Raw genomic sequence first — 27,435 nt, 5'->3', positions numbered from 1 at the left:
GCGCGGTCCAAACCTACAGTAGGTAAGAAAAGGGACGACAAAATAAAAACAAGGATTCCTTCGCCCTCAACACCTCGACTCGTGCCGTTTTCAGATGTTTACACTTGTACTAGATGTTGAACATTCTTCTCTATACGTGTAAGGCTAACACTTAACACTTGTTAAAGAGCTACTGCCAAGACGAACAGCTTAACCAGCTTCCCTGAGACGACCTCTTCCTCATGCCTGTAATCTATAATCTGTAATCTTCTGTTCTGTGAATGACAGCTGTTCCATGATTCTATCCACACACCATTCCCAGAATCATTCCCAACTTGTCTGTGTGAGTGCTGTTAGACATGCTGTTCTACAGTTGTAAACATGATGTTCTACAGTTCTAAACATGCTGTTCATCAGTTCTAGACTAGGGGTGGGCATCAATGATCGACGATCGATAATTTATGGATAAGGATCTTGGTCGATCACAAAATATTTAGCTCGATAATCATTAATATTATTATTATTTTTTTTTTTTTTTAAGGACACTAACGTTTTCAGTCATCCTCCTATTTGTGACTAACTGTTTTTTTACTGCTCCTATGGTGAGTAACTTATTTTCTATATTTTTATTTATAACGTAAAATGTGTTTTTAAGTTAAACAATTTAGGCTACTCACTGCCTTGTTTAAGAGGATTGTTATCTGACTGTAGTGTCTAGTTTGAATGTGAATGAATGAATGTGTGCAATAGCAACACAAATAAAGTGTTTTCCCCAAGGAAAACATGCTTGTTATTTCTGCCCAAATTATTATTATTATTTTTTTTAAAAGATGAAAAAAAAGCTTAGCAATTAATCGATAATTGATCGTTAATTCTTGCGATTATGGAAAAAGAAATGTTGATCGTTTGCCCAGCCCTATTCTAGACATGTTGTTTATCAGTTCTAGACTCTCTTTCCTCCTCCTCTCTTTGAGTGAGAGCTCTTCCACAAGTCCCTCGTTCAGTTCATTTTACCCTGGGCTCCAGGCTTGGCCAGGAAGGGGATGACTGTAACTTCAGGCTGGCAGATCCAGCCAAACGCCTGCCAATCTGCCCCTGGCACCCAGACAGGCTGGGATGAGAGGAACAGGATGTTTTCTGCCACCCAAGCATCATTCTTTTCTGACACACTCTCCGACACATCAGAATCTCAAAGGAACGGACCTAGATAGGATGGGTTTATCTATTCTACACTCTCCCGGAAAATCTTTTCTGACATTTCTGAACAAACTTCCAAACTTCAGTCCAACCGACGGAGCTTTTTTACCTTGGCTCTGAACACAGACGCCTCTGGCAAAGTATTTTCCGCTGAATGCGCGGTATGATCAAGCATCGCAAACATCATCCAATTCTAACACTGTATAATTGCTCGAATTCATCACGCGGGTTTGTTTAAAACTGTCGTGGGTTGGTTGTTGGCGAACTGTTTTGGAGCACACGACTAGACACCATCCATCTCAGGCCCGGCAATTACCCAGCAGCACCAGCACTGAAAAAACGCAGTGGAGCAAATTGCAGTGACTCCCAACTAGAGCAATGCTCAGCTGGTCGCCAACAATGGGGACAGAACATCAAAGGCATTCGTGTTAACAATAACAGACTGATCGCTAAACGGTGACGACACTTCCGCGACCAACTGAAAGGCTGAACAACGGGACTGTGTTTACTGTATCTGCGCCTTGTTATTTTTAGTCAGACTGAAAATACTTTTAGGATGGATTTTCTTTGGACAAACACATACTTTTCTGAAGTTGGGTCAGTATCTACCACCCATCAATCTCTACTGTCTCCATCCCAATAAAGCAGAAATGCCCTAAAAACATATTGAAAAAAAAAGAAGAAACCCTCCAATTTGGATTCACTTCAAGAGGATGAAAAAGCCCACCTTACACAAGGCAGCAGCTAATTCCATGAAAAGACGAGATTACGCTTCCGTCTCAGACGGCTGACTTCACTGAACAGACTACTCTCTGAAATAATGATCTGTCTTAATCCCCTGAACGGGGGGGGCATTGAAAGGCAAGACACAGAAGCAGAAACAGCCAGACCAGAGAGACTGAACGTCCACCAGGCAGTCACGGTCATTCAACTGTAAACAGGTGTTTCGGCAGCTGAGAAAGAGAGTTATCGATCACCGTTCACAACGGAAAACATCTGACGATCACCCGTCTTTGTATATCAGCCACGTTTGAATTGGTCTCCCTCTGGGAGAAATAAACAATGCGACAAACAGTTTCCGAACAAGTCCGGATGCGTCGCAGGGAAGCAATCGCAGCACAGAATTAGAATGTCCTCCTCTTCCTGATTTCTCATTCTATGGGTCATACCCAATCAAGAGTGCCGGTCCCCGGCTTTAACAACCAGAGCTAGCATTAGCATTCACGGCATGGCTGGTGTGAAAAAAAGTGTGAATAACAACGTGCATCAAGCTGAGCTGTGGGTAGTGGTACCGGAGAGCCTCATGGCAAAGCAAGCAGCGCAGATGAGGACATTAATCATGACAACCGGGCCGTGAGTGGGTCACCAACCCCTCCGCTCCTATTAGCACACAATCAATGTGTCATAGCTGGAGCGTGCTAGCGGTGTGAAGCATTGGACAGGCTCCAGCCCCCCCTCACCTGCTATGCTTCACTACTGCTTTCTAACTCCTCTACTGCATGAACAATGATGGGGATGGTGGGTGGACATGTGTGTGTGTGTGTGCGCCTGCGTGTGTGTGTGTGCCTGCCTGTGTGTGTGTGTGTGTGTGTGTGTGTGCGCCTGCGTGTGTGTGTGCCTGCCTGTGTGTGTGTGAGTGTGTGTGTGTGTGTGTGTTGTGCGAGTGCCTGAGTGAGTGTGAGTGTGAGTGTGAGTGTGTGTGTGTGTGTGTCTGTGTGAGCCTTCCTACCTGTGTGTGTGTGTGTGTGTGCCTGCCTGTGTGTGTGTGTGCGCTTGTGTGTCTGAGCCCCTGTGTATTTGTGTGTGTTGGGGGGGGGGGGGGGGGACTTGACATTGAATAGAAAACGGTTAATGTGTACGTGTGCGTGGTAGCGGTGGTGGGGGGGGGGGGGTGGCATTGACATTGAACTATGGTTAATGTGTTAATGTGTTCCAGTAGCAGAGCCAGTTTCACACCATTGTTTGACGTGCCTCGCTTGGTCCTTCCTGTTATGGATGAGAAGAATAACTCTGTTGGACAAACGACCCGAGCAGGGTGCTCGTGTGGGTGTGGAGGGCCTGACGTGTGGGTGTGGAGGGCAGGCAAGGTGCAACAGAGGATAAATAGATTTATTTTAAAAAGCTCCTTTATCAAACTCAAGGACATTGTACGTAAACTAAAGAAGAGAGACAGGACAATAAACAACAACAACAACAACAACAACAACAACAACAACAACAACAACAACCACAAATAAACCCCACAACAAACAAAAAGGCAGCTATGGGGGATAGTGTTAGTCAGGGCCCAGGCCATGCTGTGTGAAGGCGAGTCTGAACAGATGGGTCTTGAGTCTGGACTTGAATGTGTTGAGAGTATCAGAGCATCAGATGGCTGATAGAAGGGTGTGTCACAGCTTGGGTGCAGCAACAGAAAAGGCTCGGTCGCCAAGTGTGCGTCGCCTAGTGCGGGGTATGACGAGGAGATCAGCAACGGAGGATCGGAGAGTGTGGTAGTCAGGACATCGTATTAAAGGGGTAGCTTCGCTGCCTTCTCTGTCCGTACTGAATAGTTCTAATAGTCACAGTTGTGTGCATATCTTTGTAAACAATCAAAACGTAAAAAAGGTGCGTAAAGGCTAGTGCTCGACCACAACACAGGATTTTAGGAAGCGCTTTGTTTGGACCAAAACCCATGTATTTATCATGGCTATTTAGCACTATTTTAAAAGCTCAAATCTGCGCTTTAACATACTGGATCTTTTATGAAAAACGTAACGCTGATCGTGTGTGGAGAAGGTTCTAGGTTTACGCCAGGGTTTACTGACTGATCTTCATCTGACTTGTCTCGTCACCGGCCTAGCAGAACTGGAGATTAGGACATTATCTTCTCCCCAACTCCTCCCGTCAGAGGACTTAAGACCCATCACTTCAGGTTACGTCTTAACTGCTCCTCCTGAGACATCTACTCCCCCCTATACTGTGTCCCCCCCTTTACTTCCTCTCTTGTACTAATTCTCCAGTGTCTATAATACATTTTGGAATATGGCATCTGCTAAATGCAATGTAAATGTAAACATTAGGGGGACACAAACCATGGCAGGATATCAGCCAACCTTGCTAGAGACACTGACCGTTGTAGAGGGCAAGTTGAAAGGGCTCCCATTTTAGTAGAATATGTATGAGAGCTACTGCATCAACAAGCGTACTGTCTGCACAGTGCACACTCACTGTTGTGAAAGCAAGTCTAAACATTGCTGGGTGTAGCATATTTATTGACAAGATTTACATAGTCAAATTATGTAAAACTATGGGAATCTGCAACATCCAGCAGTCTTCTGACCTTGGTGTTTTTGTCGAACAATGTTGCAGCACATTCCACTCACCTTGCGTACTGGAAGAGAGTAGCTCCACTCTGCTGTTGCCCCATCACGGGCCCCACATTCCCTAAGTACAACAAATTGGTCAAATCGGGGCAAAAGTTGGACGTCTTTACCTCAGCCTATCCAATAGACACGCTGAGAAAAGAAACCAACCAATCAACAGAGAGTCTAGCGTTTCCATGACACGCAACACATTTTCAGACGTTTTACACAAACTCAAGCTACAAATCAAAACAAATCATGCTGCAGAGTATTCTTGTAAAGGTGTGTTCTGCTCTAACCCAGCACCGAACCAAATTGGGGCCCCGATGCACGCGAGGGGTGGCATGTCCCGTGAGTTTCCCACATGAATTATACAATCATAAATTCCATCTCTCTAACACCTGTCAAAACCATCGCTCATAGGCATATGCGCCTTCCCCCTCTCGAGTGGTTATAAAACACAGAGGCAGACAGAGTTCGTTTCCCAGAGAGCTGGCGTCGTTGCGAGGTCAGAAAGGGGCAGCCATCTTGTCACTAAGACATGAAAGTCTAATGGCAGGAAGGTAATCCCTCATTGGGACTAATTATCCTGAGTTGTTCTGAGATGGCTCGTTAAGGCTAGCTCCAGTGAGCAGAGACACGTACTGTAGCAACTCAAGCCATCCCTCTATTCTGACTGGCCCATGGGAAAAGTACTAGAACACCCCCTGTAGAAAATATGTTACGTTTTTAACAATTCCCCCCCACCTCGGTTAGTGTGGCTATTGCTAACATAGGACCTTGTAAAAATTACCTTGTAATGGTTTATTACAACCACAATAACCGTTCAAGAAACTGCAAAATGTGATTTTCTTCCAATGTGTTGGAACTGGAAGACATTTCCTGGCTGTTTGAGAATATCCACCTCCTCGTATCCTCGTATTAATCTGTAAATATGGAGGCTATGTTTGGGTGGTGAGGTCGTTGTGTAGCGCTTGACCCGTTTCCTTCCTTCCTGGTCCCTAGTTGACTCTGTTCCACCTTCCTGGGTTGACTGTGTGTCTCGGCTCTGGTTGCCAGAGGGCAGCCAAGCCCCCGGCAGACCGGGCCAGAACCTCTCTCTAACCCCTCCTGAGGTATTGTTCTCCCGTTTCCCCTCCACGGAAACACACACACACACAGACACACACACACACTCACATACATACACACACACACACACACACACACACACTCACATACACACTCACATACACACACACACACACACACACGCCATGAGATGGCAGAGAGAATTTAAGGCAAAATCTCCTTTCCAGTATCCCTGACTCACACACAGAGACAGACAGACACACACACACACACACACACACACACACACACACACACACAAACAGTATGTGACATTGAAATATCACACACACACACACACACACAGACACACACACACACACACACACACACACACACACACACACACACAAACAGTATGTGACATTGAAATATCAACTCACAGTTTCCAGTGTGTGTGTGTGTCTGTGTGTGTGAGAGAGAGGAGCCCCTCCCCTTGGGGTCTTGTTATGGTACACACTGCATCAATACAGATCCCACGCTAATCCCCCTCCTCTCCTCTCCTCTCCTCCTCTCATTAGGACGGAGGGAAGAGGCTTCTTCCACCTCTACTTTTATACTTTTTGTCAGTTTGCTTGTTTGGTCTCATCTCTCTGTTTCTTCCGTGCGTCTGTGGCGGCTAAAGCCGTGAGGCGTGGGGCTGTCTGGTGTCTGCCCCTCTGACACAAACAGGCCAGTCAGCAGCGGAACAACAACAAACAACAACCAAACCTACACGAAAAACATGATCAGAGGAATCCAACCGCGGCGACATGTCTCTCTCCGTGATTGATCATATTTTGTCTCTTCATCCGTACGCTGTGACATCTCATATTTGATAGGGCTAGCGAACGGACGGCTCATAATGATGCAGCTATATCGTTGTTATTCAGCCTCGGCTCCGAGTCTCGCTTCTCCATCTCTCCCCGAGGGTCGATAATGTATGACACCACAGTTAAAACGGCCCATGAATTTGTTTGTGTTTTCTGGGGAAATTGAGCACGGAGGAATTATTTTAAAACATTTTGGGAAAGGGAGGGTCCTTTGAAATACCAGTTTCCCAAAAGTGTGTAATGAAATCTGTTTCTCTAAAAGGACATTTATTGGTGCTCAATTTCCAAAAGGAGGAGCGTCCGTCATTCCATTCCCACACACACAATGGCGCCTCTGTGGGGAGAGCAGATGATTTTCCAGGGGCCTGAGAGACTTGCCTTGCACGTCTGCACGTCTGCCTGTCTTTCGACATTCAACAGTTCATACATGCCTACCACATTCTTAACCCGTGCGTGAAAAGAAGAAAACCCATCGGGGACCACCGGGGAGGGAAAAAACATGTTATTGATCTCGATAACTAACCTCACACACACAGACGCTCGACAAACCCCCTCAGGAGGGAAACCTATCACCTCTCCCGTTTAAGACGGTGAATCACTACAGAAAGTGATATTAAAAACAGACGCAAAGCGCTTTTTTGTTGCCCCGAGCTCCTTACATCGTGCCGTCATTTCATTTCGCTAAAAGAGAGAGAGAGAGAGAGAGAGCGTCGCGTTTCACAGCGTTAATTCCTGGCAACCATGGGGAGGCAATAGTGGTTGTAAAAACAGAACCATGCCTGGTTAATGGGATGTGTCAAATCACCCACATTAAAACGAAATTGATATTCAGCAATTGGTGTCTCCAATAAGGAGGCGCAGGCTAATGAAATATATATTATTGCTGTGCGGAACATTACGGATATTAAAAAAGCTTAGCGGTCACAGTCCGGCTGGTAAGACAGCATTGGGGAGGGGGGGGGGGGGGGCAGGGGGGTTAGACGTTAGGGGGGGGGGGGACTGCTTGCATGGGTGATCAGACCAGGTTTAACACCTCCAATAACCCAGGGGATCGAGAGCTCAATAACCCTCTCTTTATTATTCACGTTTCATTATTCAACTTCATTATTCAACTTTTACGATTCAATCAGGAATTTTCGAAACTAAAGTCAACGGTTTATGATTACGGATATTAAACACGCACACCCGTCGGACAGAGAGACAGACGGTCTCTCGCTGCTCACGTCCCCGACACCAGACGGAGACTTGAAAAGGCCAGTCGATAAATCTGCTTGGAGTGGACACGCGGCTCTGAAAGGTCTCAGTGCTTTTCTAATGCAAATCTGGCACTAAAATATACAGCAATTCCCTGACTGTCGGTGAGAGCCTCCACTCAAAACCTCAATCACACACCTGCATCGAAACAGTACCACTGGGGAGAGAGAGAGCGTCTGTGTGTGTGTGTGTGTGTGTTTTCTTTTTTCCCCTCTACCTCCTCATTAGCACAAGTGATGGATAGCCTCCATGCTAGTTCACCCCAGCACACCATTAAGCATCATTCTCTGCCGGTGTAGGAATGAGACAATCAGCTATGCATAGATCATTTCCCTGGTTTGACACAGGCTGGCTGACGGATGGTCAGGCCAGGTGAATAATGACACTGAATAACAGCTTTGCTCTCCGGGACCAGCCTCAACCACTCAGAGAGAGAGAGAGAGAAAGAGAGGGGAGGGGGGGGGTGAGAGAGAGAGGGGGGGCAGAGAGAGAGAGAGAGAGAGCAAGAGAGAGTGAGAGCGAGAGAGAGAGTGAGAGTGAGCACGAGAGAGAGAGAACTAGGCATGTAGCAGTGCTGAACCAGCTTTGTGCTATCAGCATAAGGGAACCTACAGTGCTCCGTTACGATGGATGAAGTTGGGGAGGTCTTGGGGGGGGGGGCTTAGGGAGGGCTTCATCCCTAAAGTGGACCAGACAGGACCATGCTGTCGGTGGAGAATATCTCTCTGTCTCTCTGTCTCTACAGCGGTGGTGGACGGGGGAGGGAGGGGGGTGAGGCAGAGAGAGGGGGCCTTAACGGGGGTCTCATTACAATCCTATTGGGAGACCTGACACTGAGGACCTCGACAGGGCAATATCATTTAATCCCACATAGGAGGGGAGGGGGAGGGGCGGTGGGGGAGGCAAAGGTAATAGAAAAAAAAACAGCTTGATAGCTTAAAGCAATATGGTGGATTGTTCAATCGTCCTAACGAGTCATTTCGTTCACACCTGGCCAGGTCGTTAGTGGTCTCAAGGAGGGAAGGCAGTGACCTTAGCCTCTTACAGCTGGATAGACAGGGGGGATGGGGGTGGGGGGGGGGGTGGGGAGGGGAGGCCAAGGTCAGAGGGGAGAGAAGGAAGCTACTACGTTAACATTCCCCACCTCTCTTCTGAGCAGAGAGAGAGCCTCAGGCCCACAGGGACCTGCCCTGCATTCATCTAGGGCTGCTCGCCTGGGGGAGGTGAGAGGGAGTGTGTGTGTGTGTGTGTGTGTACACGGAGGGGGGTTAAAACCTTGGAGACTCTGGAGTACAACAGAGGAGAGAAAGGAAGTGTGTGTGCATGCATGTGTGTGTGTGTGTGTGTGTGTGTGTGTGTGTGTGTTGGGGGCGGGGGGTTAAGACCTTGGAGGATTCACACTCAGTTTCACGAGAAAGAGAGAGAACATGTGTGTGTGTGTGTCTCTGTGTGTGTGTGTGCGTGCGCACGCGTGCGTGTGCGTGGGGGGGTTAAGACCTTGGAGGCTAACACTCAGTTTCACGAGGAAGAGAGAGAGAAAGTGTGTGTGCGCGTGTGTGCGAGTGTCTGTGTGAGTGTCTGTGTGTGTGTGTGTGAGTGTCTGTGTGAGTGTGTGTGTGTCTCTGTGTGTGTGTGAGTGTCTGTGTGAGTGTCTGTGTGAGTGTGCGTGTGCGTGTGAGTGTGTGAATGTAAAAACCATCCATTCCGAGTTCAAAACAACAACCCTGCCCTGCTAGCCTCTAGGGAACAGAGCCAGGCTCGTAAATACCAGAACCCCCACAGGGGAACACCGTGACGCTAACTACCCCCGGGGGGGAGTGGGGTGTGTGTGTGTGTGTGGGGGGGGGGGGCGGGGGGTGGCCGTGTAAGAACAACCTCGCTACGGGATGTTTCACGTTGACACAAGAGCAGCGTCTCCCCGTAGGAGTAGCAGGAGTCGCGCTCGCTCTCCGCCAAGGTATGCTAGGCATGCTAACTATGCGAGGAAAAATTCCACCGCGCATAATCTCTGAAGACCGAAGACGACCCACCGCCGTACTGAGGCACGGAGGGAGGAGGACTCTGGCTAACTTCACTTCAGTCGTGTGGACGGTGTGTGTCTGTCAAGACTCAAGACCTCCTTGTAAAAAGCCCTGGCGACTGGCATTCGGGGGGGGAAAGAAGACTAACTGGCTGTACTCCGAACACACCGCTCTGAAGTCTTTAAGAACACGGTGCTGATGGAAGAAGAAGACGACTCAGGGAAAAGAAGGTCTGAAGGCCGGTTGAGGTGTACGTGCGCGTGCATGTGCATGTGTGTGCGTGTGAGTGTGAGTGTGTGATCACTACAACCACACTGTGATCCGGCCCTGTGATCTCTCTTCTCAGAGAGAGAGAGAGAGAGAGAGAGGGACAGAGAGAGAGAGACAGAGAGAGAGAGAGAGAGAGAGAGACAGAGAGAGAGAGAGACAGAGAGACAGAGAGAGAGAGAGAGACAGAGAGAGAGAGAGACAGAGAGAGAGAGGGAGAGAGAGAGAGACAGAGAGAGAGAGAGAGAGACGCTCCAGGGGTTATTTGGGTGCGGGGTGGGGGGGCTAGCCTAACAAAGCAGCGCGGCCACAGATGAGAGTGTGAACCCGGAGACCCCCAGCCACAGCTATTAGGGAGGGAACACAATATAACAGCGACAGGTCTAGTTCATCACACTCACCCCCCCCCCCCCGGGATGACACAAGCCAACCGCACAGCACAGGAGCCTCTCAAGTGTGGTGAAAGACCACAGACCACAGTCAACAGAGTGTGTCCCAGACAGTCCTAGACGATCACAGACAGGTCCCAGACCTGAGCGAGCGACAAACCACACACACACACACACACACACACACACACACACGTCCTCGACGGCCATCCACAGTCACCGATACCCAGCGCTAGGCCGTAATGGACGATCCCGAAAAAGTGAACTACCACGAACCTTGTTAAGACGACAGTCTACTGGCATCCATCACAGCTCTACGCCTCCAGAAGCTCTACCTTTCTTCTGTTAAGATTGTCTTTCCTTGACTTTTTTACTTTGGTTTATCTTTAGTTTGCGTGCTAGTCCAGACAGCGGGACTCTATGTGATTCACCACCGCAAAGGCTTTGTATCCCCCTCCTATAGGTTATTCTGCAGCTGTCTTTTTTTAACAGCGTACAAACAAAGTCTTTCTTAACAGTCCTAAACAGCCATCGACAGTCAGAGACCTGGTGCCCCCCTGACAATAATAGACACAGACAATCACACACGCCAGGTGTGAAGTCGAACTTTGCCATCCGCTTCGAACGCAGGACAGGAAGAGTCAATACAGCAGTCAGATATCCCGACACGCTTCAACCAAGTTTAAGATCCGAGGGTTTTGGTGTTCGGCTGTAGAGGACAATATATTAGCAAAACTATTACCTGGGCACTTCCATTAGACTACCCAAAGCAAGACACCGGAGCACTCGTACAATCTGCGATCTCTCACCCTAGTCTAGAGGTTAGAGAGGCAGGTAGTCTAGAGGTTAGAGAGACAGGTAGTCTAGGGGTTAGAGAGTCAGGTAGCCTAGAGGTTAGAGAGGCAGGTAGCCTAGGGGTTAGAGAGGCAGGTAGCCTAGGGGTTAGAGAGGCAGGTAGCCTAGAGGTTAGAGAGGCAGGTAGTCTAGAGGTTAGAGAGACAGGTAGCCTAGAGGTTAGAGAGGCAGGTAGTCTAGAGGTTAGAGAGGCAGGTAGCCTATGGGTTAGAAAGGCAGGTAGCCTACAAGTTAGAGAGGCAGGTAGTCTAGAGGTTAGAGAGGCAGGTAGTCTACAAGTTAGAGAGGCCGGCCAGCAATCGGTAGGCCGCTGGTTCGACCCACACCCCCAGGTGGATGTGAGCTGGTGACTGGAAGGTTGCTGGCATCCAAATGTTGCTGGTATTATGCAAACATGACCACATTCCAACAATCTATTCGAATGTACTGCATAGCTAATAAAACATTGTCGGTTTTTTTCCAGTCGGTTTTTTTCATAACCAACCTGTGAAGTTTCTCTCTCAAGGAGACGAGACCGAAAGGAGAGGTTGAGAGGTAGCAAGCTCTTCGATACCACGCACCAGGCACAGGGCAAGGCAGCGGACCAGGAGCACTGAAGCTCCAGCACAAAAGATAAACCATTATGTTCAAGCTTGTATACAAAATAAGAGGCTAGGACATTCAAGGTTTACGACATCGATTGACCTCAGTGTGAATGTGAGCACTTAGCTTTAGCTTATAATAATAATAATAATAATAATAATAATAATAATAATAATAATACATTAGACTTATATAGCTCTTTTCTAGACACTCAAAGACGCTTTACAAACTGAAAAGATCGAGTAGTAATAATAAAAAGAAACAGAAAATAAGTAAAAGAAAGTGTAGGGGTCTAATACATTTTTAGATGACTAAATCTAAGTCTTAAGTGTCTTTGTAGGACAATCTACTCTGGATACTGCGATTACACCTCGATTTCGGGAGGAGAAGCGTTGGAGGCAAACAAGCAACACCAGCGTCCTCTCTCAACCGGCATTTTTTGAAAAGCGAGCTTACGGTACATTGCATTCACTAAGCTAATCTCTCGCCCATCCTGATCCACGGGGCGAGAGATTAGCACATTAGCATGGCAGCCTCAAGGGCTCTCCAGATATCTCCCCTTGATGTCTCCACGCCATAGCTGTACGGCAGCCCTGGTCCAATGTGCTTCTGTTCAATCCTCCTAAATCACACATTTGAGCAGAGCAGAGCTACCAGGATGAGAGGCAGGTGGAGGTCTGTGGAGATTTCCAAAATACTGACATTTTTGCCGGAGGAGAAAGCTATTACTTCTTCAAATGAAGAAGACACCTCTTATTCTTTTTTCTTCTTCTCTTCTTTTACCTTGTCTTAATATCTAAGTGGTACAAATCGAAATGAAAACGGCAGTACATGGGGGAGCAGGGGGGTGTGTGGTGTCTGGGGGGGGGGATCTCCACAGCAGCATCTGTGCTGAGTTATAGTGTGTGTGACATGATGGAGTGTGTGCGCTGGGCTCCGAAGGCTGTGTGTGTGGGGAGAGAAATCTATGGTTGGAGACACACTAGGAGGGAAGGGAAGGAAGGAAGGCACGCATGGCACTGCTGACAACACACTTTAGGGCGGTTAGATTAGTTTGTCATTGTCTACATGGGGGGGCAGTGGCGGTGGGGGGGGGGGAACTCTCTCTCTCTAGGTGGATATCTTTATTCAAGTGGCACTCATGAGTCATCCCCCTGAGACGCCTGTGAAGGCGGGGGTAAAACATAATGTGACACGGTCTGGTCATTTGGGCCGCAAGTCAGCGACCAATCAAAATGTTCCGCGACCAATCAAAACACACACTCGCTAGTCGAGCCAAAACACCGCAACGCAATGCATTCGGTCAGTAATCGCCACTGCTACCTAGTTAGCTATGACACTACTTTACATTATTAGCAGGCTCCCAAAACAAGCTGTGTTAGTTGACAAGCGAGTGTGTGTCGTTGATTTTCGACAATGCTGAAATGCGTTTACATTTTTCGAAAAGAAAAGTCAGAACCTTAAATCGGATGCCGACTTGTGGACCAATTGACCAGAACGTGTCACATATCTCTAATGCACAGATACTGTAGGGGTGTGTGTGTGTGTGTGTGTGTGTGTGTGTGTGTATGTTCCCACCCACTCCTCCTTATTTTGCTGTGGAAGAGAGAGAGAGGAGAGGCACACTTGAACAGCCACATTTTAAAAATGAAAAAAATATTCTACCCTTCATATATTTTAGAGGCAACATTTTTTTTAGCCTTTTTAAACGTATGAAGTTTCATTTATTGACTGCGAGAGCGTTATTGACCTCTCTCCCTCCTCCCTAGGACCGTGGAAAGGCCCAGGGCCTGGGATGTCTCTCTCCTGGGTTATTTAATGTTCCTGGGATTAAAATGTTCATATAAATCCCGGGGAATGAGTTATATTTCCGTGGGCGCCGCGGACGTTAATTAAAAAGGGGGGATCTAATTAGGGTGGCGTCTCCGTTGGTTACAGCCGGGGCTGACAGAAGCCCTGTTTCTGAGAAGAGGAACCGTGAATCAGCCAAAGTTTCCCTCCACCGTTGATGAAGGAGCACGTAATGACTCTCTTAACGGATTGCTTCGACACGGTGTGGACGAGAGGAAGGAGGGGAGGGAGGGAGGGAGGGAGAGAGAGAATCCCAGGGGGAAACCCGGGGCGGGGGGGGAGAGAGAAAGGAGAGTTGATTTGTGTTCAGTTTCTCTGGGAAACCGAGGAAGGGGGTCCGACTTTGTCTTGGCACCCTCTCCAAACTCAGAGGGCACAGCGCTTGCTGGCGAGACAGAGAACACACACACACACACAGACACACAGACACACACACACACTACACTGAGAGAGGCTCATTGGAAAGGAAAGAGAGGACACTCTACCATGCAGGCTTCTGGCCAGGAGTCAGCAGCCAGAGAACGAACACACACACACACACACCGACACACACACACCGACACACACACACACACACACATTCACAGAGGCCTCCTCTCTTCAGCTCCTCTCTTCAATCTGTACAGATCTGAATATGACAGGATAGGTGAAAGAAAACAGAAAGAAGCAACTTAGGAGGTTTTCTTTCAGAGTGTCACCACCTGTACTTGAATGCCTAGCAAGCGGTTCGTGGTTCGATTCCAACCCTCGACATACCTCACATGTCATCCCGCCTCTCTCACAATCTCTACTGTCTCCATCCCCATAAAGCAGAAATACAAAAAAACAAAAAAACAATGCATGTGTAATGTAGAGGGTTACGGCTGTCTCGGTGGACGGATAGCGGTATGAACACGGTGATGGTCTGTCAAACCACACTGCCAGAGAATGACACGGCCGGTTAACCATTAACCACTGACCAAAGATACTACGGCCTCGCTGTTTCCTATACGCTGTAACCAGCCCTCTAGCAAACTTCCTGCAGAGCTGTTACCTCAGCCAGGCTGCTATCTGTTATGATAAGATAGGCTAGGTGGAATTTATGCTATACAACCTGCTTCCCACAATGCTCTCCTCAGATGTGCGGTGTAAAGGTCGAGACTCGAGAGGTCAACTAGGGGATTGGGTCTTATAGCAAAAAGGGTCATTACCTTACCTCTTCACCTCTCAACTCTGAACTCTGAACTCTTATGCTAATCGCTGAGGGGAAAGCTGTAGGCTAAACGTCGGTCGACCCCATCCCTGAGGGACCGGATTATACAGCCTGCCCTATTGAAACACGGCTATTGAAAAACACCTTTAGCTGTTGTGTGCCTTGTTAATGATTCCGGCTCCAAAAAAAAGCAGCCGTGTTAATGATTGGCGATGTTAGGGGCTTTAATGACTAATGACCTACAGCGGTTTGATGGACGGTCCCATGAATGCTGATATAGGAATTCAATATGAGGAGGCATCGGCATCTTTCCCTCCCTCCCTCCCTCACTCACTCCCTCCCTCCCTCAGAGCAAAATCCACTTAAGCTCAAGAGGGTAAACAAAGTGAAATCAGATCAGCACGAAGACTTAGGACCGCAACACGATTAGCTGCGTCATCAAGAGTTGGTCACTGGTCAGCAACGCACCGTCAGACAACCTTTCCATGACCCTGTCTCAGTCTCGTGCAGGTCCAGAAGAAGTGTGTGTGTTTGTGTGTGTGTGTGTGACTCACTGTTAGAACTGTCCCGTGATTTCTATATTCTATTTTGACACATATATCTACCAGTCATTTTCATGTGTGTGTGAGTCGCGGTCAAATGTATGCGTGTGTCTGTGTGTATGAATCACATTCATGTGTGTGTGTGTGCGTGTGTGTAGCATGTGTCGCTTGTGGGTGTGTGTGTGCCCATTTCCCTCCATCCCCTGAACCTCATGCATATCTCAGGAGCTCCTTCGGGGAGCGATTTGGACCTCTGTGTGAGTGGAGCGTCTCCCAGTAGCTTCCCTCGGGGGGGGGGGGGGGGGGGGGGGGGCGGGGGTGCATACAGTCACGGTGATGAAAACCTCAATTAGAGGCTACTGAGCTCTTCACAGGCCCGGTGAGAGAGTCCAGAGCTGATAACCAGGCCCTGCGATAAGAGCCCCCTGTGGTCGCTCATGTACGGACGGCCGTACTGCAGGCCTGACCAACCGACTGCCTGCTGTCTTGCCCGGTTCCACACACACGGAGGAGGAGGAGAGCCCCAAGCAAGCTCCAGCCAGCTCAGTGTGTCCTCTAGCCTCTCAGGAGCACACCTCACAGACATCGAATTCACCACTGCTTCACAGAGCTAAGCCGAGCTGTGCTGAGCTGAGCTCGTGGATACAGGGTTGGGGGGCCTGGCTACACACACAGCATATCCCACCATAGTTGCTGAATCAGTGCTGGAAAGGACAATCGTGGGAGAGGGAAAATCTCAGAGCTAGCATAGTGTAGGGAAAGGGTCGGCCCTCTAGTGCGGTGTAAAAGCCCGGTGGAGTACAGGTGCTGCAGTAAAACAGTGTTAAAGCGCTCTGCGTTTTAGATGTGTCAGTGTACAAGGCCGCCGCCCGCGACACAGCACCATTGTCTCTCTCTGTCTTACTCTCTCTCTCTTTCTCTTTCTCCCTCTCTCTCTCGTTCTTTATCCCACGGCGGGTTCCCTCCCAGCGGTCCTCCGTTTGATCTAACTAGAACCTTGCCTTGTCCTAGCGGGACGCAGACAAGTGTCGCCTGGCTCAGACGAGTGCTGTCATGTTCATCAGACGCGCAGCGTCTCCACACGAGATGCCCCTCCTCCCCTCCCCCCCTCAATGAATCTCCTCTGTTTTAATCCGACAGGCGTCCGACGGGTATCTCGTTAACGTCAATCAACGGCGAGGCAGGTAAACACCACAGGCACTCACTCATTAAAAAAGGAGAAAGGGAGATAAATGAGATGTGTCAGTGTACAAGGCCGCCGCGACACCGCACCATTGTCTCTCTCCCTCTGTCTCTGTCTCTCTCTCTCTCCCTCTCCCCCTCTCTCCCTTTGTCTCTCTCTCTCTCGCTCTCTCAACCGAGCTTAACAAGGCTTCCGAAGCTGTTTAAATGGAGCTGTGCAGTTAATTTCCAGACAAAAGCATGACAAGCGAGGACTGGAGATGATGCTGGAGGAATCTGAAAGGGGGGGTGGAAAGAGACTTCCATGGACAGGCCCGTGGTGGTGACCAGGTCCATCTCGACCAGGGGGAGAACCAGGAGAGACTGCCTTCAGAAGCACCGCTGAGGTCAATTCCATTACAACTCAATTAACTGAAGGACACGAACCGGGTAGTCAATTCAGGAATTAAACAGTGACCGGTTTTTATTTTTCCGGTCGTGATTGTTCCAAATCCAATTGACTTTCGGGAACGGACGGGACGGAACCGGAATTGATCCGGTGCGCTCAACCCGAGCCGAACCGTCCTTAAAAAAGGCTCGGTCTTAAATAACACTAACAAGAATAATAAAAAAATAAAAACACTTCACTGTAATAAAAACCAACCATGCCAAACCAACCATGCCAATCCTTACGACAAGCGCACGTCAACACATGCTAGGCCGAAGAACGGTTAGCCAACTCGATGTACAGACCACCCGCAGACACACCAGGGCTCTCCGGCTTCTTTCAGACAGACAAGCTCTCGTCATTTCATCCCATGCTGGTTTATCAGACCACAGTCAATTAACCCAGAAGAAGCTGATTCGGAGACTGGCTAATGAGAAATTAAATCACTTTCAGATACTGCAAAAGATACTCCTCAAATGAGCCACACTCTTATAGGCCCGCCTGCCGTTCTCTGGGATAATAATTAATTCAATTCATTGGAGTGGTCTTCCCTCATTATGGAGCGAATCTCTTTAGTGCAGAAAGGTGGACTGGGTATGAAGATTCTAAGTAAGATTCTCTCATCAAATGTGGATATTTCATAACCTTCCCCTGTAAATTATGTATATTCAATTTCATGTATTCCTAAGAGAAGAATGACTTTGTCGACTGTGTACGTGTGTGTCTGTGTGTGTCTGTGTGTGTGTGTGTGTGTGTGTGTGTGTGTGTGTGTGTGTGTGTGTGTGCGCACATGTGTGTGTGTGTGTGTGTGTGTGTGTCTGCGTGTGTGTCCTAAACGCAGCTATAGGCAAGCAGGTCATTTGTTTGTTACGAGGTACCACGTTGAGTTACTTAGCAACCAGCATGACTCAAAATGACATTCCAGAAGGCTCTGACAGAACACACAACGTGGAGGTACTGCAGCTGGTGAAACAGGGCTGACTTGGATCCTCCACCAGGCTGTAGCCTATAGCGAGCCGTTTTCCCCAATTTGAAGAACATACCAACACCAGATGCCTGTGGACTCTCTCTCCCTTTGTTGTTGGGCCAGGCTGTCTTTAACTATTTTCACGCTGGAGGTTGCCAAAACGTTTTGCTGCTTCCAAAGACAGCAGCTGCCATGGTGCCCTGGTAGGGGGTCCGCATTATAGACAGGGGGGTCTACTCTGAAAAGGTTAATAGGATCATTTGCATCTTCTCTCTGTCTCAAAAGTGTGTGTGAGTCGGTGTCAGGGTCAGTGTGTGTGTGTGTGTGTGTTGGTCCGACACATAATATCTGAAATCACAATCATAACACAGATGATGAGAGGCTCTGTAGTGGGAGTCTGCTGTCTATGTCCAGATATTTCAACGTGTTTCTTTTCCAAGGAAAAACATTGAAGACACAAACATAATATACTTCATGTGCCAACAGAGTGGCTCTAGTTCTCACCCTTCCCACACGCGGTTTGCTGTGACTGTGTCAGCCAGTAACCAGAAAACAAATATTGATCCTAACTTTGCTTACTCAGGCTAAACAGTGGTGACATACCTTTTCCAAACAGTCCATCAAGTCACACGTCATGCTTTAACCGGGATTACTGTATTTACACAGGATGGTACTATAGGCAGAGACACGGTGGTGTCTTCTCATTTAAAAAGTCGGTATTCACACGGATGAGAGACACAATCAGCACAGTGTTTAGTAGGAAAGTAGTGCGTCATGTTTAAGATGTACTGGCCAACTCTAAATCACAATAGGATACTGACAACCATGTGTAGAAAGAGAGAGAGAGAGAGAGAGAGAGAGAGAGAGAGAGAGAGAGAGAGAGAGAGAGAGAGAGAGGGAGAGGGAGGGAGGGAGGAAGGGAGGGAGGGATGGAGAGAGAGAGGGGGGGGAGAGAGAGAGTGAGAGAGAGAGAAAGAAAGAGACAGAGAGGGAGAGATTGAGAAGGGGAGGGGGGGGGGGAGAGATTGAGAAGGGGAGGGGGGGGGGAGAGATTGGGAAGGGGAGGGGGGGGGGGGGGGGGAGAGAGGGAGAGAGAGAGGCCGCCAAATCCTTCCAAAGCGCTTCCACCCCACTGCATCACTTCAAAGAAAATCAAGCAGGCACTCTCAAACACATGGACACAACACGGACTCCCACATGAGAGCAGCAAGACACAGACTCAGTTGAAAGCACAGTTCTTAACTCCACAGAGAAACCTTCATGATAAGTAATGTCTAACGCATCGTCTGATTGCGTCTCCCAATTTGGAAGGAGCGACACAGCCATCTCATTTGTTGATTTTATTTGTCGCATTCGAGTGCGCTTGGCGCTGGAGGGTAGAGGCCACCCAATGATTGTTTTAATAATAATAATAATAATAATAATAATAATAATAATAACCTGCAAACGTTGCAGCTCAAAGTGCTTTAATCATTATGCAATCATAATTTAGTCATTTAAAGGCAATATTTAAAAATATGTTGTTGTTTTTTGTCTTGATTTGAAAACAATCTGCGCTGAATAATGTCTTGTGAGCTCATAAAAAGCCCAACTAGATTGATCTCCTTTTAGAGATAACGACTGTAGTCTACAGACAGTGACAGGGTGAAATGTGACACAGTGAGGGCATTGAGTTTCTCAGCCAATAGAGCAATTCGTGAGCTTAGAATGATACGGTTCTCTCTCCGTTTAGGGCAGTTCAGAGATATTGAGCGTCAACGTTTTTACATTCCATTATGTTTTGTGAGATGGAACCTTTGTATTTTATTCATTACTAACTCAAAAATGTCAACATTTTTAAAAAAATAACACCACACAGGCATTAATAAACAATTTATGGATCAGATTATGTAAAATAAAATAAAAACTAAATTTTTACAAAAAATGGAGATAGAACCTTATAATTCTAACGTCACGAATTGGCACTGATGGTTAAAACGTGAGGGGGTGAAAGGCGCAGTAACTCACCCGTATCCTCCTCATCGCGGCCACGATCTCCACTCTGCTGTTCGGACGCTGGACGTCCAGACTACCGATATACTATAATCCATGAATAAGAAAGGAAAAACAACGATTGACTTTAAAGAAACTATAGCCTACGTCTATTCTGGATTCTAGGGTGAAGATCAGACATTACTAACGGTATCTACATACGAAACAAGACGATCAAGCAGCAGAATAACTGCCCAGGTGGTAAAGCATTGCAACATTAGGTATGACAAATGATTTTGTTGTTCAAAGTTAACTGGGTAGTAATAGTTCTGCAAATCAAAGTGAGTTGCATTGCATAGCCCCAAAAGACAGTCCGAACCGATCGAAAAACTAAAAAACTCACCTTGGCTTCGAAGTTGATCCCATGTTGGAACGCTTCCTCGTTATGCAACGGGATCCTTAGATCGTGGCCGTCATCCACTAGATTGTATTTGGTTTTCCCCGGCATGATTGCCGTAAAAACTTAAGTTTTCGGAATGTAGGACTTTAATCCAATCCAAGAGATCGGAATGTAGGACTTTAATCCAATGCACGTAGACACAATCCACGTTTGTCGGCGAAATTATTAGACAATTCGGAGGAAGTCTCAATCCCTCAATTCCTCTAAATCCAGCGGTCCATCACAGCGGACAAGTCCCAAAACCCGGGCGCGATAGTATCCAGAGAGGCGATCCTTAACTTTGGTGTCGCTCTTGTATCGCACGATCAAGTCAACTGTGCTTCCCCGTTTCGCATTAACATAAACATTAAACAACCAACACAAAACAAACCTGATTTTTACAACCCGCAGTGGACTAAATCGCCCGCGTCCGGCGACACTAGAGCATGTACGTACGCCCTAATAATATAAATACCTCCTCTATTTTCCTGCTTTTCCCGTTTTTTTTACTCCCGTATGGAACTCTTCACTAGAGCGCCAGCGCCATGAGCAGACACTCCACTCTCTCTCCCGCATGGACTCATCTGGGACTGGGGAACGTGATCGTGATTGGAGGGAATCTGGGAATTCCACCTGTTTTTTCATTGGAACAGAGTTACATCATGGATCTGTTGTAGGAGAGGAGGGAGGGACACTTCGTTTCAACACTCTGTGAAAGCCAGTTCACGCGCGCACGCACGCACGCATACATACACACACACACACACGCACACACACACACACACACACACACACACACACACACACACACACACACACACACACACACACACACACACACACACACACACACACACACACACACACACACACACACACACACACCGTGAATGTCACCTAGCGGATCCATGTATTCAATTTTTGCAATTCCAACTCTGAAGAATTCCTTCCCCGCAGTCTTTGAAATACCTGCACAAAGTGCACACTTCAGGAAAAGGGTGGAATAATAATAATAATCTTTATTTGTAGAGCACTTTTCCTGCAAACGTTGCAGCTCAAAGTGCTTTAACAAAATAACACAATAATATAAGAATTATTATAAGATTTAAACAAGTAAATCCATATACAATATATACAAATATATAGATTCATCAACTAACATTAAAAGATACATTTAGAAAATTACACAGTCTTGACTTGAAAATATTTGACTTGAAAATGAAATATATAACAATTCCCCACAGTGCATTAATACAGTGTGAATGTGATATTCCATAACATTTCCCACATTGCTATGATGACTAATCATGTAGATTCTACTTCTAGGATGGATCTCCTTAGTGGTTTGGAGGTCTGAATAGAACCCTGTATTTCCACTGTCAGAGGATTCATGCTGTTGAGAAAAAACAAAACCATATTTTGTTATTTACAATGTCTATAATGCTGCTTGTTGAAATTTAGAAAGAGCAAGACTACCAACTAGTGGCCACCTTCTGCCGCCTCAGTCTGTACGTGTAATGTATCTCACTCCATATGAAATGAATTGCCGTCAGATCAGGATATGCATCCTCTATATCTCACTTCTAGATTTCCCCTCCCATCAAAGCCTGCATCGTTCACTAATACAAATTGTTTTATCCTTCCCCTGGTTAGTACAGGATTTCAGCTTTTCAGCTTTTGCCCACTGCTGTTTTTGCACACTGTACATATGCTGTACATATTGTATTGACATTGCCTTTGCTCTGTACATAATCATACTGCATATATCTTACTCGACATATCTTCGCCCTTGTCTGTACATATCACACTGTACATATATCTGTCTGTACATATCACACTGTACATATATCTGTCCACACTTTTATGGCTTCTGCACTATGCCCTGGCATCTGGCTAGATGCCCAATGTGTTTCGTTGCCTTTGTACTTGTACTCTGCCAATGACAATTAAATCGAATCTGAATCTGGATCTAATTAGCATACATGTGTATTTCATGTCAAGAAGCCTCGACATCTGAACAGCCAAACAATCGAACATAGATACCACAAACAAATCCAAACTACATCCATGTAACAGTTCCACACAGAGTAGCTTCAAACTTAGTCACCATAGTACCAGAAGGACTATTTATAACACAAGGGACTTCTCTCACCCTGACAACCCCATCTGAACCAGAGGAGCATAGGTAAGTGGTGTACTGATGACATCATAGGTAAGTGGTGCAGTGATGACATCATAAGTAAGTGGTGTACTGATGACATCATAGGTAAGTGGTGTAGTGATGACATCATCATAGGTAAGTGGTGTACTGATGACATCATAGGTAAGTGGTGTACTGATGACATCATAGGTAAGTGGTGTAGTGATGACATCATCATAGGTAAGTGGTGTAGTGATGACATCATCATAAGTAAGTGGTGTACTGATGACATCATAGGTAAGTGGTGTACTGATGACATCATAGGTAAGTGGTGTATTGATGACATCATAGCTAAGTGCTGTACTGATGACATCATAGTTGAGTGGTGTACTGATGACATCATAGGTAAGTGGTGTACTGATGACATCATAGTTAGGTGATGTACTGATGACATCATAGGTAAGTGGTGTACTGATGACATCATCAAAGGTAAGTGGTGTACTGATGACATCATAGTTAAGTGGTGTATTGATGACATCATAGCTAAGTGCTGTACTGATGACATCATAGTTGAGTGTTGTACTGATGAAATCAAGTTAAGTGGTGTACTGATGACATCATAGGTAAGTGGTGTACTGATGACATCATAGTTAGGTGATGTACTGATGACATCATAGGTAAGTGGTGTACTGATGACATCATCGTAGATAAGTGGTGTACTGATGACATCATAGCTAAGTGGTCTACTGATGACATCATAGGTAAGTGGTCTACTGATGACATCATAGGTAAGTGGTGTACTGATGACATCATAGGTAAGTGGTGGACCGATGTCATCAGTAGCCTACATTACTATGGGATAAATCCAGGCGACACATACAGTACAGTCAGGGTTGCCAGATGGGATTGGCAATTTCCAGCCTAACCACAGTCTAAAAAACGCTAAATCCACCAAAAACCAGCCCATCTGGCAACCCTGAGTACAGTACAGTGTATAACGTAGCCTCTTCATGTTGTATGATGGCCACATTAGGCAGAAGGCTGCTGATGAAGAGACAGACTGAGTGGTCCTCCCCACTCCTGGTCCTGGAGGGCTGTGTGATGGTGTGTGTGTGTGTGTGTGGGTGTGTGTGTGTGTGTGTGTGATGCCTGGTGAGTGTGTGTGTGTGTGTGTGTGTGTGTGAGTGTGGTGTGTGATGCCTGGTGAGTGTGTGTGTGGTGTCTGGGTGTGTGTGTGTTGTGCGTGTTGTGTGTGTGTGTGTCAGTGTGTCAGCAGCAGCCTAGATGTTCACACACACACACACACACACACAGGTAAGCACACTCACACATACACACACCCACGCCTCTTAAGCTGAATTAATCATGGTGTTTCTCTAAGAATATGGGGCAAGCTACTCAAGCAGTGGACGCCCCTCTCCTCAGGGAGAATGAGAGAGAGAGAGAGAGAGAGAGAGGAGATACCTAGACGAGAGGAAATACATTTCATTTAAGTACCACAGGGTAACATCCCAAGGACAATCTACACATTAAGCACACAAGTCTAGGAGATACGTGGGTAGAAAACATTGAGTCAACATTCAAATAAAGAAGGACACAACATCAACCTTTTAACAGACGTTCATCACCAAAGCCCTGGACACCAGTGGAGGCTGGTGGAGGAGGTAGATATCAGAGGACAGGTTTCATACCATTCCTAATTCCTTTCCATGCATTACAATGAGCCCGTCCTCTGATTTCTACCCTCACCAGCCTCCCCTTGCTAGCCACAGGAAATACATCATGCTGATATGGGGGAGAAACCTCTCAAAATCACGCTGTAAATCATCAACGACTCATGACGACAGTATTTAAATCATTTCTCAGAATCCTCCTTGAGCAGGTGTTGTATACCGTGTCTTGTTTGCACAGGCCTACATCACGTGGAGAACTACATAACATTTCGGGGAATAGTACATAACTAATGTCCTCAGTGTCTTTCCAGTATTACAGTTGAGTGATTGATAAGAAAGCACCCTGAGTGTAATGACACACGGTTTCCACAAGGGGCGCTAGAGCTGTGTAAATCAATCCTTCACACGGCAGACTGCTCTGCGACAGTTAGACAAGACTAGAACAGCAGTGCAGGCTGGTGTATGAGAGATCATACAACCATACAAAGAAATATGATGTCATTAGTACACCACTTATCTATGATGTCATCAGTACACCACTTACCTATGATGTCATCAGTACACCACTTACCTATGATATCATCAGTACACCACTTACCTATGATGTCATCAGTACACCACTTATCTATGATGTCATCAGTACACCACTTACCTATGATGTCATCAGTACCCCACTTAGCTATGATGTCATCAGTACCCCACTTACCTATGATGTCATCAGTACACCACTTACCTATGATGTCATCAGTACACCACTTACCAATGATGTCATCAGTACACCACTTACCTATGATGTCAGCAGTACACCACTTAGCTATGATGTCATCAGTACACCACTTACCTATGATGTCATCAGTACACCACTTACCTATGATGTCATCAGTACACCACTTAGCTATGATGTCATCAGTACACCACTTACCTATGATGTCATCAGTACACCACTTACCTATGATGTCATCAGTACACCACTTACCTATGATGTAATCAGTACCCCACTTACCTATGATCAGGGGTGCACATAACTGGTGCGCCAGTGCGCATGCGTCGCCAAAATGCATTCTGCGCGGCAGATCAGCCGCATGAACGCGCTCTTGCGCACCAACAGCTGGAAGCGCTGGGAGAGGAATTTACTTCCTCAAAATCCAACTGCTGACTGCTGACTGCTGCATCACTGAAGCCCCACTAAGTAACTATTTGCCGTCCCCTCAGCCGAAGGCCCGACGAGTAATCCATCACAACAGTCGACCGACGACGACCACGGCGACTCCCCTCACGAAAACATTCGGAAAGTATCGTAACTCGTACTTTCATTCCGCGTATCGCACGGTTATCACGGTTATCACGCCGACACGTGAAAACTCTGTCCCGAACGACTCGTCGCTAAAAGGAAAAACAACACCAAGGGACTTCACGTTTCTTTTCTCTGAAGCTTTCAAACGTTCAGACGTTTGTTTTACAGCTTCAGTATCGCACCTAGACCCCTGACCCAGGGAATATGGTTGGGAATTCTATTAGAAGAAGAAAAAAAAAGACTTTGTTGCACAATCAAAATAATGAGCTATTTAAAGTGATAGCCTACAACATCCTCTACCATGGTTGAAATTGAGGACAGTAATAACAGCAGTCAAGAGAGCAGTGATGATGATGATTAAGCTTGTAGCATAAATGTAGCATAGGCTGTAACTTTTTGTTGAAAAGTTGATTTCAGTGTTTACTAGGGGTGCAACGGTTCTCGGTTTTTTTACGGACGGTACGGTTTGCGTTCCACGGCTCAATTCACTAGTGAACCGTGACGGTTTTCGGTTTTCGTTTTTTTTTTTTTTTTTTTTTTTTTTTTTTTTTTAACCTTTATTTTACCAGGAAGTCACATTGAGATTAAAACCTCTTTTACAAGAGAGACCTGGCCAAGACAGGGTCAAAATAGTAGCTTAAAAAAACTGTTCAGATAACAAGACAGGACATAAGACAGTGGCAACAATACAATAGACAAACAATGGTAGGGGTATTTACAAGGTGATTAAAACATTGAGAAGTCTAACCAAAGCAGGTACAGCGAGCGGTGACCACATCCTTTAATCTACGCTTGAAGATACTTATGGAAATAAGGGCCTCTAATTTAAAAGTAGTCTGTAGGTCATTCCAAGACCAAGGGCCATAATAAGACAAGCTTGCCCTTCCAACATTGTTCATGATAAGTGGCACCTTGTATTGTAGCCATCTACGAGACCTGAGACCCGAGCCACTCGGTATAGGGATGAACTTCAGGCCCAGATAATTCGGTAAGAAGCCAGAGATGATTTTAAACACAAGAGTGTACCAGTGTTGGAGCCTTCTGACAGAAAGAGATGGCCATCCAACCAGACTATACAGTGTACAGTGATGGGTCCTGAAGGCACTATTGGTGATGTATCTTAGAACCGAATGATACAGGGGGTCTAGCTTGGATAAAGTGGACAGAGAAGCAAACCTATATACTGTATCACCATAATCCAATTGTGAAAGGAAAAGGGCGGAGACAAGACGTTTTCTGGAAGCCAAGGAAAAGCAAGATTTAAATCTATACAGGAAGCCCACTGTACGCTTAAGCTTTATGGCGAGAAGATCAATTTGGCCGCGTTCGTAAATTAGCTCTGAGAGCGCCGGAGCGTCCACGTGAATGCCTCGAACGCGGCCTTTGGTCAGAGGTCGAGTTGGTCTGGAACGTTTGTTTCTGAACCGAACCGTACCGAAAACCGTGACCCAAAATACCGAACCGTACCGAACCGTGGGCCAACTGAACCGTTGCACCCCTAGTGTTTACAGAACAGAGCAGTGCTTAAAGAGATGTCAGTTGATTTCATTGTGTTTAAAGAACAGACATTCAGTTAGTGCTTAAAGAGATGTCAGTTGATTTCATTGTGTTTAAAGGAGTCTGACAGACTTTCATGCTTAAAGAGCAGTCATTTGATTTTGCATTTGTTTCTTTTGTTTTGCACACAATAATTAGTTCGTTCATCTTTATTTATGAATAAATGTCGTTTTGCTAATATAAGTTATCCATGTATCCCTTTTTTATCCATCCCATGGGACGGGTCGTGACTCACGAGCTCGGGGAGCACCAAGCAGCATCCCTAGGTGCTCCTCTGAGCACTGGCCCCAAAAGGTTATGTGCACCCCTGCCTATGATGTCATCAGTACACCACTTACCTATGATGTCATCAGTACACCACTTACCTATGATGTCATCAGTACACCACTT

General features: G+C 46.6%; 1 protein-coding gene across 1 annotated transcript in view; it reads right to left on the bottom strand.

Annotated features, from left to right (window-relative positions):
* The window catches only part of LOC308162372 (uncharacterized protein), a gene marked incomplete at its 3' end in the record, with an annotated part of 106,119 nt that extends 85,666 nt beyond the window's left edge, over positions 1-20,453 (bottom strand). The window contains exons 1-2 of the mRNA XM_080536529.1: positions 20,346-20,453; positions 19,979-20,050 (exon numbers count right to left, since the gene is read on the bottom strand). Of these exons, the coding sequence (XP_080392655.1) occupies positions 19,979-20,050; positions 20,346-20,450 (177 nt within the window). The 5' untranslated portion in view covers positions 20,451-20,453. The remainder of the gene's footprint in view (positions 1-19,978; positions 20,051-20,345) is intronic.
* Between the last annotated feature and the right edge of the window lie 6,982 nt (positions 20,454-27,435).

Source organism: Nansenia antarctica (assembly GCF_963989245.1).
Source record: "Nansenia antarctica genome assembly, chromosome: 7".
NCBI lineage: Eukaryota > Metazoa > Chordata > Actinopteri > Argentiniformes > Microstomatidae > Nansenia > Nansenia antarctica.
This window is presented reverse-complemented; position numbering and strand designations above follow the sequence as displayed.